Raw genomic sequence first — 12,268 nt, 5'->3', positions numbered from 1 at the left:
CTGCTGCTTCCTGGCATCCTTAATATATTTCTTGTTATTAAGGGTGAGGGGATGTTGTCCGTTTTTTTTTTGTGGGCTAAATTTGGCTAAAAGTGCCTATTATTCAGTTTTTCGGAGGAGAGCTACCTGATGATGTGTGACTACTCAGCACATCCCTGTCACCGGGAGTCCGCCTGAATTCTTAATTTCTGACACTAGGGTCCTCAGTTGTGCCTGATCTAATAAGGTACAAATAACTAGTTATTATGAATCGAGTACAATTTATTAAGCAAGATTTGCCTACAGGTAGACTTGACACAAAACAGTGAAGACAACATGGAAGTTTCTCATCCCTCAAGTTCCTAGGGGTCCTCGAGCATTGCAAGCCAAAGTGATGTATTTCTCGTCTTGCTCTTTGAAGTGACATTGAACTGTGTCCAGAAACTCTAGAAACCAGAGTAACATGGCATCAATAAAAATCCACTTTTTTCCAACTTTTATCTTTCTCATTATTGCAGAATCTGCTATTTAGAAATAATCCAAATTCACCTCTTCCATTGGCTTAGGCTGCAAGTCATCTCTGACGAGACATGTAAATCTCTTGTCTCCTGGTCTCCAGAGTTGACATTCCATTGTGAACAAATAACATATTACCTTTTGGTTGCAGAATAGTTGCAAAAAGAAATGTAACCCAAGTCTCACACATAATAAAACCCTTAAAATCAAATGTAAAGAACATTTACGACCAGAATATTAATATAGAAAGATGTTCTACCCAACAAATATATAGTTAATCAATTAAATCAATGCATCGGTTATGTTTAAAGATGGTCAAACTACTTTCCTGCCATTCATGATTTTTTAAAAAAGCTCTTAATTAACTTAGTCATAACTGAGTGTAGTTTCAAACAAATAGCTGTCATCCTGTAATGAATCCCACCTGTCTTGATTGCCAATTGTCTCACTAACAGAAATTCAAACTGAACTATTTAACCTGTTGCTAAAGAGTAAAATCCATTGATGTTGGTAAATACGTTGATGTTGAAAACTAACAACAAACCCTAAAAATTAGTAGAATTATCAAAATCTTACAACGGAAGGACCGAGACAGAGGCAGAATTCCTAGAGAGTGTTGAGAATTTTCTACAGCATTCCAGTACAACAAAAAAGGAGGCATTGGTGGACCTGGTTCTTGAGAATGTGGTGGGCCAAGTGGATCAAGTGTCAGTAGGGGAACATTTAGGTGGCTGTGAACGTTGCATCATGGAATTGGGCAAGGAGCTATCTAGAATAAGAATCATTAACTGGGGAAAAGCCAACTTCAATGGGGGTAAGAACAGATCTGGCCCAGAAATTGGAATCAAAAGATTAGCAAGTGAAACTAATTGAACAAGAGCTGTCTTTAACGAAGAGCATTTTGAATACAGTCAAAATATGTTCCACGAAGAAGAAACTTGGGGAAAGCAAATCCAGATGAAAGAGAAAGGGATTTAAGTATGTGGTTGAATATTATATTTTGATGAAACCTTAATTACAGGAACTATTGAATTATGAGATAAAACATTGTTCCTTTATGTTTGCAGTGTCCAAGACTAATCTTTCTGTCCATGAAGATAAAAATAGAGTTCCTTATGTGAAGGTGAGTAAAAGGTACCAAAGATGCATTTCCCATCATATAATATTTTGTTTGCAAGACTCGTCTTTGTTTCTTTTTGTTCTCCTGGCATAGGGCTGTACTGAGCGTTTTGTCTGCAGTCCTGATGAGGTCATGGATACAATTGATGAAGGAAAGTCCAACAGACATGTAGCAGTTACAAGTAAGTCTAGCTGCCATTGTTAAGTTAGAACCAAACAATCACATGTGCAACATTGTAGTGTTGAAAGGTTGTGATTGATTTTAAATCTGCAGTTTTGTGGAACTAATTTTGGCAAATAAGTTTAAAAAAACTTCACTAGCGCTGCAAGTGTATTTTGTACTTGTGTGTTTTGATCAAGTGGAGTTTTGTACTTGTGTGTTTTGCTCAAGACTTATCAGTCATGTAAAAATAATTTAGAGGAGGGGTCTCCTTGAACCATTGCATCTTGTTTTTGGTGATTGACTTAATTAGATAAGAAATAAGAACCGTTTCTCTTTCTCCCCCCCCCCCCCCCCCCCCCCCATCTTTCATTTATTGTGAAATATCAATTGTAAAAAGAGTTGGTCTGTAGCTAGCTAGGTTAAGGAGATCACCTTGCTCTATATACCTTAGTCTTCAACAAAATTAAATATCTGGCTCAACCGACCTCTAAGCTCTAGGTTTATTAAAAGTATAAATCAGGTAATTTACTTCTCCTGTTACCTTTTTGAGGTGGAAGGAAGGATTATTTCAATGGTTGATGCATTGCAAAGGAGAGGCGTTAAATCACAATTGGTGCGAGACGTAAAATCAAAGAATTTACAGTGCAGAAGGAGGCCATGAAAAGATTAGACAATTTATTTTTCGTGCAAAAGATTGTGGAACATGGTTGTTGAAAATGTAAACTAGAATTCTTATTATGAATACAAGGGACAGACAAAAGAGCTGGGAATTGGTGTTAATGCATAGCTACAATGTGAAGCTTGCATTAGCACAGTTCAGATCTGTCAAGTGGCCTCTGTTCTGTCATTCCTGTTTAACATTGATTGAAGTGCAGTCACTTTGTATCAATCTCTAGGTTTTTCATCTAAAATAATTACGTGGGACCAACAAAACCAGAATTTCTGCTGTAGATTATGTGTAAGTTTCATTATAAATGTGTAAGAAGTAAGTTTCATTTAATGTATGAAGGTGCCCACAGAGCAGGATATATGGAACAGATTAGAATTTGGTTGTTTATCAAATAATTGACTTTAGACACACAGATAATTATGAGTGATAAAGGCCAAGTTCACTAAATGAGTTTAATTGAACAAAACTCCCAGTGTAGATAATGGGAGCTAGTGGATGTAATATATTTAGATTTTCAAGAGGCATTGCGCAGGTTTGAACCACTGTTTACAATCTATACCAGTGATTTAAGTGAAGCGACGGAGTGTGTTATATCGAGTTTTACTGCCGATGCAAAACTAGATAGAAAAGTAAGCTGCAAGGATGCAAAGCAGCTGTAAAATGTGTAAACTGATGAAGTGGCTGATTTTTTTAAAGTTTTTTTCATGGGATGTGGGCATTGCAGGCTAGGCCAGCATTTGTTGCCCATCCCTTATTGCCCTTGAGATGGTGCTAATGAGCTATCACTGTGAACTGCTACAGTCTGTGGCGTTGGCAAACTTGCAAAGCTGTTAGGAAGGTAGTTCCAAAATTTTGATCCAGCAACAGTAAAGGACCGGCAACATAGTTCCAGGTATGTGGCTTGGCGGGGACTTGCAGGTGGTGGCATTCTATTGAGTCTGCTGTTCCATGCCCTTCTAGGTGGTTGATCACAGGTTTGGAAGGTGCTATCGAAGGAGCCTTGTTGAGATGCTGCAGTGCATCCTCGCTGAGCTAAATCGCTGGCTTTTAAAGCAGACCAAGCAGGCCAGCAGCACGGTTCGATTCCCGTACCAGCCTCCCCGGACAGGCGCCGGAATATGGCGACTAGGGGCTTTTCACAGTAACTTCATTGAAGCCTACTCGTGACAATAAGCGATTTTCATTTTCATCCTGTTGATGGTGCACACTGCTGCCACTTTTGTTGGTTGCGGCAAGCAGGTGCATGCTAACCTTTTGTGATTCATGTGCAAAGACACCCTGATCACTCTGAACTACAGCGTTTTGCAGTCTCTCTATTTAAATATTCAGCGTGTCTATTCTTCTTCATACCAAAAGTGGCCAACCTCACATTTCACCATGTTATACTCCAAATTTCCCCCCCTATCTATATCTATGAATATTGGTTTGTGTGTGATCTGAGTGTCGTTGTCCATGAATTTTATACTTAGTGTGGATGCTCAGTCATTGAGTATATTCAAGACTGAGATCAGTACATTTTTAAGCACTAAGGAAATAGAGGGATATGGGGATCGCCCAGTAAATTTAAGTTGAGGTAGAAGATTCCATACAGTCTTATTGCTTGGTAGCGCAATGGCAATATATAGCTCACTGTTGTTCCTAATTTTATGTTCTAATAAAATAGACAGTAATTATCAGATCTCCACTTGTACAGTAGTTAAATTCAAGTTTTGAAAAAGTTAAAGGAGTTGATTTTTAGCCCTGATCAATGCACCTGGAAACCATTTTTGTAATGCTGTGTGACAACTAAATAAATTTTCACTAGCTTGATATTCTCTCCAAGCCTAACATAATTTGTGTGTACTATACGTCTTCAAATTTCTCTATCACAGATAATTTAACCAACTTCTATTAAATTTTGCAGGTATTTTAAATCACTTCCCCCTCTGATTCATTTGTGACTGCATGAAAACTCTGCAGATTTGTAAATAGAAGTTACTTATTTTACAAAATTACATCTGCAATGCCTTGAAGAGTACTGTGTTCTTTTTCCCTCTCAGTCCACTTTCTAATGATCTCTGTATCGTGCATCATCTGAAGCTTATAAACTTAAAAGATGACACCATGCCAAAAGAAAATCAACCTTTGATTATAACTGTTCACTTACTCAACAGCTTTGAAAAATAGGAGACCCAAATGAGGAAATGAAACTAGGCTACCCTGTAATTTTTGCATTAGAGACTGGACAAAATGCACATTTTTAATCAGCAACCTCTATCTGTTTCAGATATGAATGAACACAGCTCACGTAGCCACAGTATCTTTCTTATTAATGTCAAACAAGAAAACACTGCAACAGAGCAGAAGCTAAGTGGCAAACTTTATCTGGTTGACTTGGCAGGTAGTGAGAAGGTAAGACTGAATGTCCTTTTACAGTGCTGTACTTTAAATGCAGAGATTGCAAACTTTGAGGTACAGAGGGATCTGGATGTCTTGGTACATGAATCACAAAAAGTTAGAGCAACTGATTCGGAAGGCAAATGCAATGTTGTCATTGAGGGGGATGAAATATAAAAGTAGGGATGTTTTGCTACAGTTGTACAGGGCTTTGGCAAGACACTTCTGGAGTACCATATATAATTTTACTGTCATCTAAGAAAGGCTATAAAGGCTTTTGAAGGAATTCAGAGAAGGTTCACGCGACTGATAATTGGGATTGGGGGTCGGGGTGTTATCTTAGGAAAGGATGAACAGACTGGGTCTGTATCCATTGGGTAGAAGAGTGAGGTGAATTCATTGAAACATAAGATCCTGAGCAGACTAGACAGGGTGGATGCTGAAAGGAGTTTCCCAGGGACGCAATTTAAAAATAGAGTATCCCATTTAAGATGGAGATTAGACATTTTTTCGATCAGAGTCATTGGTCTTGAAATCGCTCTTCCCCAGAGAACGGGTGAAGGCAGAATCATTGCATGTTTTTAAGGCAGAGGTAAGTAGATTCTTGACTAACAAGGATGTCCAGGTTTATCAGGGGTAGGTGGGAATGTGGAGTCGGGGGACACAGTCAGATCAGCCATGATTGTGTTGAATGGCAAAGCAGACTCGAGGGGTCAAGTGGCTTACTCCTCCTAATTCATATTTGTAAGATTGAAAAGAATACAAGAGCAGCAAAGCTAATTAATGCTAAGTCATGTTGAATACAACATGCTGTTGGGAGCCCTAAGCATCCAAGAAGGTAATGAAGCAGAAGCAATCAAGTGGAAGATGTTTGTGTACCAAATGGAAACACTGACTTTGGCAAATTAATTGATTCAGTTTTGAAAGGACATGATGTAGGCAATGGAATTCTACAATAGGTTTTAATAGATTTGTACTTATTCGGGTGAGACAGTGGTTTGCACTGCTGCCTCTCCGCACCATGGACCCAGGTTCGATCCTGGCCCCGAGTCACTGACCGTTTGGAGTTTGTACATTCTCCCCGTGTTTGCATGGATCTCACCCCCACAATCCAAAGATGTGTAGGGCAGGTGGGTTGACCACGCTAAATTGCTCCTTCATTGGAAAAAATACATTTTCACTTATTCACCAGTGTGCTTAAGGGAAAGTAATCTTTTAGTCCTTGCCGAAACATGTCTATGTGTAACTCCAGACCCACCAGAAATGTGGTTGACTCTTAACTGCCCCTAAATGACCTAGCTACCCATTCAGCTCTATATGAAAAAAGTGACCCACTACCATCTCTCGAGGGCAATTGGGGATGAACAATAAATGTTGGCCAACCAGCGAGGCCCACATCCCGAGAATATTTTTTTTAAGTTAACATACTTTTGAAAAGCGCAAGATAGTTCAGTTTGGGCCCTGAAATCAGATTGGCAAACATCGTAGCAGAACTGTGACACAAAGCTAGGACAGGACAGCAAGTTGGTTAATTCATTTATTGTTGCCCTCTAAATAAAAATTAAACAAAATTAGTAAACACAGTCTCCCAAAGCTTGTAACTAAAGTGAATTTCCATCATAATGCAGTTCCTGGCACTGATTATTGAGAGCTGTTGTCCTTTTGGAAACTTGAGTCATAGATTTATTAACTCCATTCAGAAAGAAATGTTGGCATGCCACAGCCATATTTCTTGTAATAGATATGTGACTTTCACAATGTATTTCAATGGCCTGGACTGAATTCAGAATTCAAGTTTAAAGAATTTGAATTTGGTTAAAATCTGGAAAATAAAAGCTGATAGCTTTGTGGTCATCTCTACAGCAATTAGATTGTTTTTAAAAGCCCCAGCTTTTTCACTGAATGTCCTTTTACGGAAGAAACCTTGCTCTTCTTACCTGGTCAGGCCCATTTGTAACTCCAGTCCCATGCTGTGATTGATCCTTTGCAGTCTTCTAAAATGGCCTAGCAAGCTATTTACATGTATCAAAACAGCTACAGCAATGTGAAAGCACCATTACCACATTGAACTGCAGGGATTTACTCTACTCTGATTTTATGCTTCTAGGTGGTATTTATAACATAATCTATCTGGTCTGACCTTCCATTCTGGTTTGTGTATCGCAGTAAGAAATGTGAAAGAAAGGGGAAATTGTACTATTAAAGTCTGGAGATTGTTGTAGTAATGCTATGATATGTTTGTTTCTTCTGTTGAAAATTCATTAAGGTCAGTAAAACTGGAGCAGAAGGGGCTGTATTAGATGAAGCCAAGAATATCAACAAGTCTTTGTCAGCACTGGGGAATGTCATTGCTTCTCTAGCAGAATCGAGCGTGAGTATTAAACATAGTATTTGTGTCAATCTTAACAGATCAAGATTTTTCTGTACATGTCTTTGAAATTTTACCAAGATGACATAGAATCAATCCACCAATTTGAGACTTTTCAGTTGTATTTCCATTTATTTTTATTCAGAGGAAATTTAAATGCAAGAGAATTCCATAGAACACGCAATATATGGAGGAGAATCAACAAAGCACATTAAACTATCTGTACCTTATAAAATGTCTTTTATTGTATGTTTTTTTAATAATCTGACTGCTGGTTGTCTTGAGTTATTGACAATTTGAAATCATTAAGCTAATAGATTGTAGCAGGTTCCCAGCTTTAACTTTTGCATCAAATTTAAGATCCTTATTTACAAATCCCTCTAGCCTTCCTTGCTGAGTCAGTGTAACATCCTGCGGCCTTGCATCCCTGTGCTGCCACTTCCTCTAACCACAGTTCCTTTCACTGTAGGCAACTACTCCCCCATAAAGGTTTCCAGAAAACTCAATTTGCCAACTGAATCACCTTGCCCACTGCCTCTCAAAGGCTGAAATGTGTTGCATTTTTTTGTTTCTTCTCTACGAAGTGCCATAGGATTTTTTCAATGACAAGTGCTATACCAATTCCAATTGCAGTCAAAAAATAGGCTCACATGCATACAAAGGTTGATAGGTTTGGACATAAAGAATGCTTTTAAAACCTTGGTTATTCTTTTAGACATATATACCATACCGTGACAGCAAAATGACCAGAATTTTACAGGATTCTCTGGGTGGTAACTGCAGGACTACAATAGTTATTTGCTGCTCTCCATCGTCCTACAATGAAGCAGAGACTAAAACGACATTGATGTTTGGTCAGAGGTATGTAAACTGTATTTTAGGAACTATTACAAATGTTGTGTCGTGTGGTCTCCTAGAGGAGTCATGTGCTGTTAGAAAGAAGTGTCCTGTATTCCTGCTAGATTAGTTCCTTGTGGCATTTACCATCATTTGAATTTGCAGGTATTGTATGCTTTGCCAAACTTATTCTATTTTGTTGTTCATCTTCTTACAATTCCTTTTAAAGCAAATATGATAGTTAATGAAGAACTTTCCCAGATTTCTTTGAAAACCTGAAAATAACTTGATTTATATATTAACTTGCAATTGAATTGTAAAAGTAGGCACACTAATTTTACTCGCAGGATTTCCATTTGAAACTCCCTTTTATATCTTCCTTTCCTGAAAGTGTTGGCTGTTTGCTAAGTTATGTTTTCTGTGAGAATCTGTCATCCTCTGTTACCTTCTGTACGTATCAGTATTTGAAGTGTATGAGCCTTTCTCTCTGAATGGTTGGCTATGGTAACCATTATAGCTAGTCAAATCGTGTACAATCCCCAGAAGCTAGACATGTACACTTACACTCAGGGCTGTAGATAAATGTCAGGAATAAGAGACTGCGCTGAAATTTCTCCCGTTCCATCCCTCTCCTCCCCACTCTCGTTACTTTCTCCCCTCCTTCTCTCGTTCTCCCCATCCCTCACTCCTCACTACCTGGAATGACAGCCCCCCCTCAAGGCCCTGCCTGACACTAGACCTAGCCCTGGTTCTCTATCCCTCCCCACTCCTCACAGAATCTCTCCAACCACTTCCTCTTGAAAACACCTCCCAAGCCTTTAGATTCCTGCCCATACAGGTTCCAATGACAGGCCCCTCCTACACCTCACATCCGTTCACGAGCCAACATTGCATTTACTAGCGCGGTGGCCCCTGCCAGAGCCCCCTCCCCCACATTGAAAAAACACACCAATTCCAAAGCCCCCCACACCCACTCGCTCGCAACACAACGAGTGCCCAAACCCTACAAACCACAAATCCCAACCGTACTCCCCACACCAGCCCAAACATTTCTTACACAAAACTGTTAACGATAAACAGCCAAAAAGTTAAACAAACAACGTAAAGGAAAAAGCTGGCCACAAACTATTGAAGTCCAAACTCTGTCCCAGGCCTTCTGCCCTCACTATCGCCTCCGCCACCGTCTCAAAGTAGTCGCCCCTGCCATTATGCGTGACCCTTAGCTTCACCGGGTAGACCACACCAAACCGCACGTTGCACTTGTACAATGCCACCTTAGCCTGACCATCGTCTTGCCAGCTCCGTCATAAGATCCTGGTATATACTTACCGTTACCGTGCCATCCACCTCCCGCTTCGGCTTCGCCCACCTCAGCACCTCCGTTACCTGAAAATTGTAAAAGCAGACCATCACGGTTCATTTGTTTTTTAGTTTCAGCCGGAGTCACCGGTGGACCCTGTCCAATCTGTAGTGGGAGGGGGCCTTCCCCTCCCCCATCAATTTGCAAGCATCTCAGCAAAGTACTCTGTAGGCCTCTGGCCCTCTAGCCCCTCAGGCACACCCACAATCCTCAAGTTCTGCCTTTGCAACCTGTTCGCCAGGTCCTCTACTTTGGCTCTCAGCCCTCTGTTGATTTCCGTCACCCTCCCCTATCGAGGTGAACTGGTCACTATTCTGCGACAATGCCTCAGTCTTTGCCAACACCCCTCTCATCGGGTCAAGGGTTTTACCCACACACTCCCTAAGCAAGTTATTCATCTCTGTCCGATACCTTTCGAAATGCTTTGAGAACAGTTGCTCAAACTTCCTAGTCAGAGAGTTGTGAACACAACCAGTCCATCACACGAACCTGCCTCTCATCCATTGACTCGATCTACACCTCCCGCTGCCTGGGGAAAGCAGGCAGCATAATCAAAGACCCTTTCCACCTGGCTTACTCACTCTTCCAACTTCTTCCATCAGGCAGGAGATATAAAAGTCTGAGAACACTCACGAACAGACACAAAAACAGATTCTTCTCCACTTTTACCAGACTCTTAAATGACCCTCTTATGGACTGACCTGATTAACACTCTGCCCCTGTATGCTTCACCCAATGTCAGTGTTCTAGTGTTGCCCTATTATGTATTTTATTTTCGTGTGCTTAATGATCTGTTGAGCTGCTTGCAGAAAAATACTTTTCACTGTACCTCGGTGACAATAAAAAAAATCCAAATCCAGTCATCACTTCAGCTAACTTTTCCACTGTGGGTGCGGTCCCAACCTGGCAAGCTCCCTCCCACCACCTTTTCTCCTGCTGAACTCCTCACCATGTTTGAATGTGGACTTTTGCTCACTCCCTTTTTCCCTGGGTTCTTTTTTCGGTTTTTGACATCATTGAACTGCCTCCGACCTTCCCCTAAAAAAGACAACTCTGGCAGGAGCTCCCAAGCATTTATTCGCCTGCTATTGCAAAAATTACATCCTTTTAGAAGTCATTAGTCTTCAATGATTTGAAGCACTAATGTTTAGCTTGAATCTAATTTTTGGAAATACTTTTCCCAGTGGAAAAATATTAAATTTTTATTTTTAGCATTCATGTACCATAGAAATATCTTCTAGATATTGCCCTGTTAAAATATTTTTTCATGTGGTGCATGTATTGAATGCCTGTTGATTAGTCCAATGAAATGCCGTATTTTGTGACTAGTTCATTATGCTAGGAGTTGCACAAAATATACAGCACAAGAACCGGTCATTCAGCTGACATATCTGCTCCACACACGTCTCCTCCCACTTTTATCTGCTTCATCTCACCTTATCAACCTGCCTTTCTATTCCTTGATCTCTAACGTACTTTTCTAGTTTCCCATTAATGGATCTCTGCTATTAACCTCAATCACTTCATGATAGAACATGCCGTGCAGAAGGAGGCCATTCAGCCCATCAAGTCTGCACTGACCCACTTAAGCCCTCACTTCCACCCTATCCCCGTAACCCAATAAACCCTCCTGACCTCTTTTGGTCACTAAGGGTAATTTATCATGGCCAGTCCACCTAACCTACGCTTCTTTGGACTGTGGGAGGAAACCGGAGCACCCGGAGGAAACCCAAGCAGACACTGGGAAAACAGTAGAGAGTTCCATGTCTCACCGCTCTTGAGCGAAGAGTGTCTTCTGGATTCTTTATTAGTTCTATTAACTGTCTTATATTTATAACCACACGTTTTGGACTCTCCCATAAGTGGAAATACCTTCTCTGTCTATACTGTGAATCCTATTTTAGTGTGTTCTTGTATTTTGCCTCAGTCCTCCCCCATTTAAAAAAAAATCAATTTAGTGTCCCAATATTTTTTTCCAATTAAGGGCCAATTTACCATGGCCAATCCACCTAACCTGCATATCTTTGGGTTGTGGGGGTGAAACCCACGCAAACACGGAGAGAATGTGACAGGGGAAGAATGTTACTAGGGGACAAATGGGAGGTCGGGAATGGCGCATGCCCGAGGAGGAGGAGGAGAAGAGAGAGCCCCCCCCCCCCCCCCCCCCCCCCCAACCAGGCTGAGGGTTGAATGGGCTGGTCAAGAGTTCTTGCGTGCTCGCGCATTTGAAGGGGCTGAAGGCGGACGTGGCAATGCTACAAGAGACACCCCGAAAGGTTACAGACCAGACAAGATTGAGAAAGGGGTGGGTTGGCCAAGTGTTCCACTCAGGGCTGGACTCAAAGACCGGGCCCGGCCCGGGGGGGGGGGGGGGGATGACATGGGATGACATGGAATTTGAGGCGGGTGTTAGATAAGATCCCAGATTTAGTCACATAACTTGATTATGGGAGGAGATTTTAACATTGATCCGTAATTGGACGGGTCAAAATCCAGGACAGGGAGGAAGCCGGCTGCGGCAAAGGAATTGAAGGGGTTTATGGAACAGATGTGGGGGGGGGGGGAGGGGAGAGAGAGGAGAGATCGAGGTTTGCACGGCAAAGGAGTATTCTTTTTTTTTTCTCCCCAGTCCACAAGGTATACTCTCGCATTGACTTTTTTGTTTTGAGCAGGGCGCTAATACCGGCGGTGGTCGATACTGAGTACTCGGCAATCGCAGTGTCGGATCATGCCCCACATTGGGTGGATCTACGGGTTAGTGTGGAGAGAGGGCAATGTCCGCTGTGGAGACTGTATGTGAGGTTGTGAGCAGATGAAGCAATCTGTGGGCGGGTGAACAATTCCATCCAGAACTACCTGGAAACAAATAATACAGGGGAG

At 41.3% G+C, this 12,268-nt stretch overlaps 1 protein-coding gene across 3 annotated transcripts in view; it reads left to right on the top strand.

The window, feature by feature from the left end:
* The window catches only part of LOC119966490 (kinesin-1 heavy chain), a 152,840-nt gene that overhangs the window by 71,681 nt on the left and 68,891 nt on the right, over positions 1 to 12,268 (top strand). For all 3 annotated transcript variants that reach the window (XM_038798261.1, XM_038798262.1, XM_038798263.1), the window contains 5 exons: positions 1,563 to 1,618; positions 1,709 to 1,796; positions 4,714 to 4,838; positions 7,090 to 7,194; positions 7,907 to 8,052. In XM_038798261.1, coding sequence (XP_038654189.1) covers positions 1,563 to 1,618; positions 1,709 to 1,796; positions 4,714 to 4,838; positions 7,090 to 7,194; positions 7,907 to 8,052 — 520 coding nt within the window. The remainder of the gene's footprint in view (positions 1 to 1,562; positions 1,619 to 1,708; positions 1,797 to 4,713; positions 4,839 to 7,089; positions 7,195 to 7,906; positions 8,053 to 12,268) is intronic.

Source organism: Scyliorhinus canicula, chromosome 5, assembly GCF_902713615.1.
Source record: "Scyliorhinus canicula chromosome 5, sScyCan1.1, whole genome shotgun sequence".
Lineage (NCBI taxonomy): Eukaryota > Metazoa > Chordata > Chondrichthyes > Carcharhiniformes > Scyliorhinidae > Scyliorhinus > Scyliorhinus canicula.
Note: the sequence above shows the minus strand (reverse complement) of the source record. Positions and strands in the feature narration are given on the sequence as shown.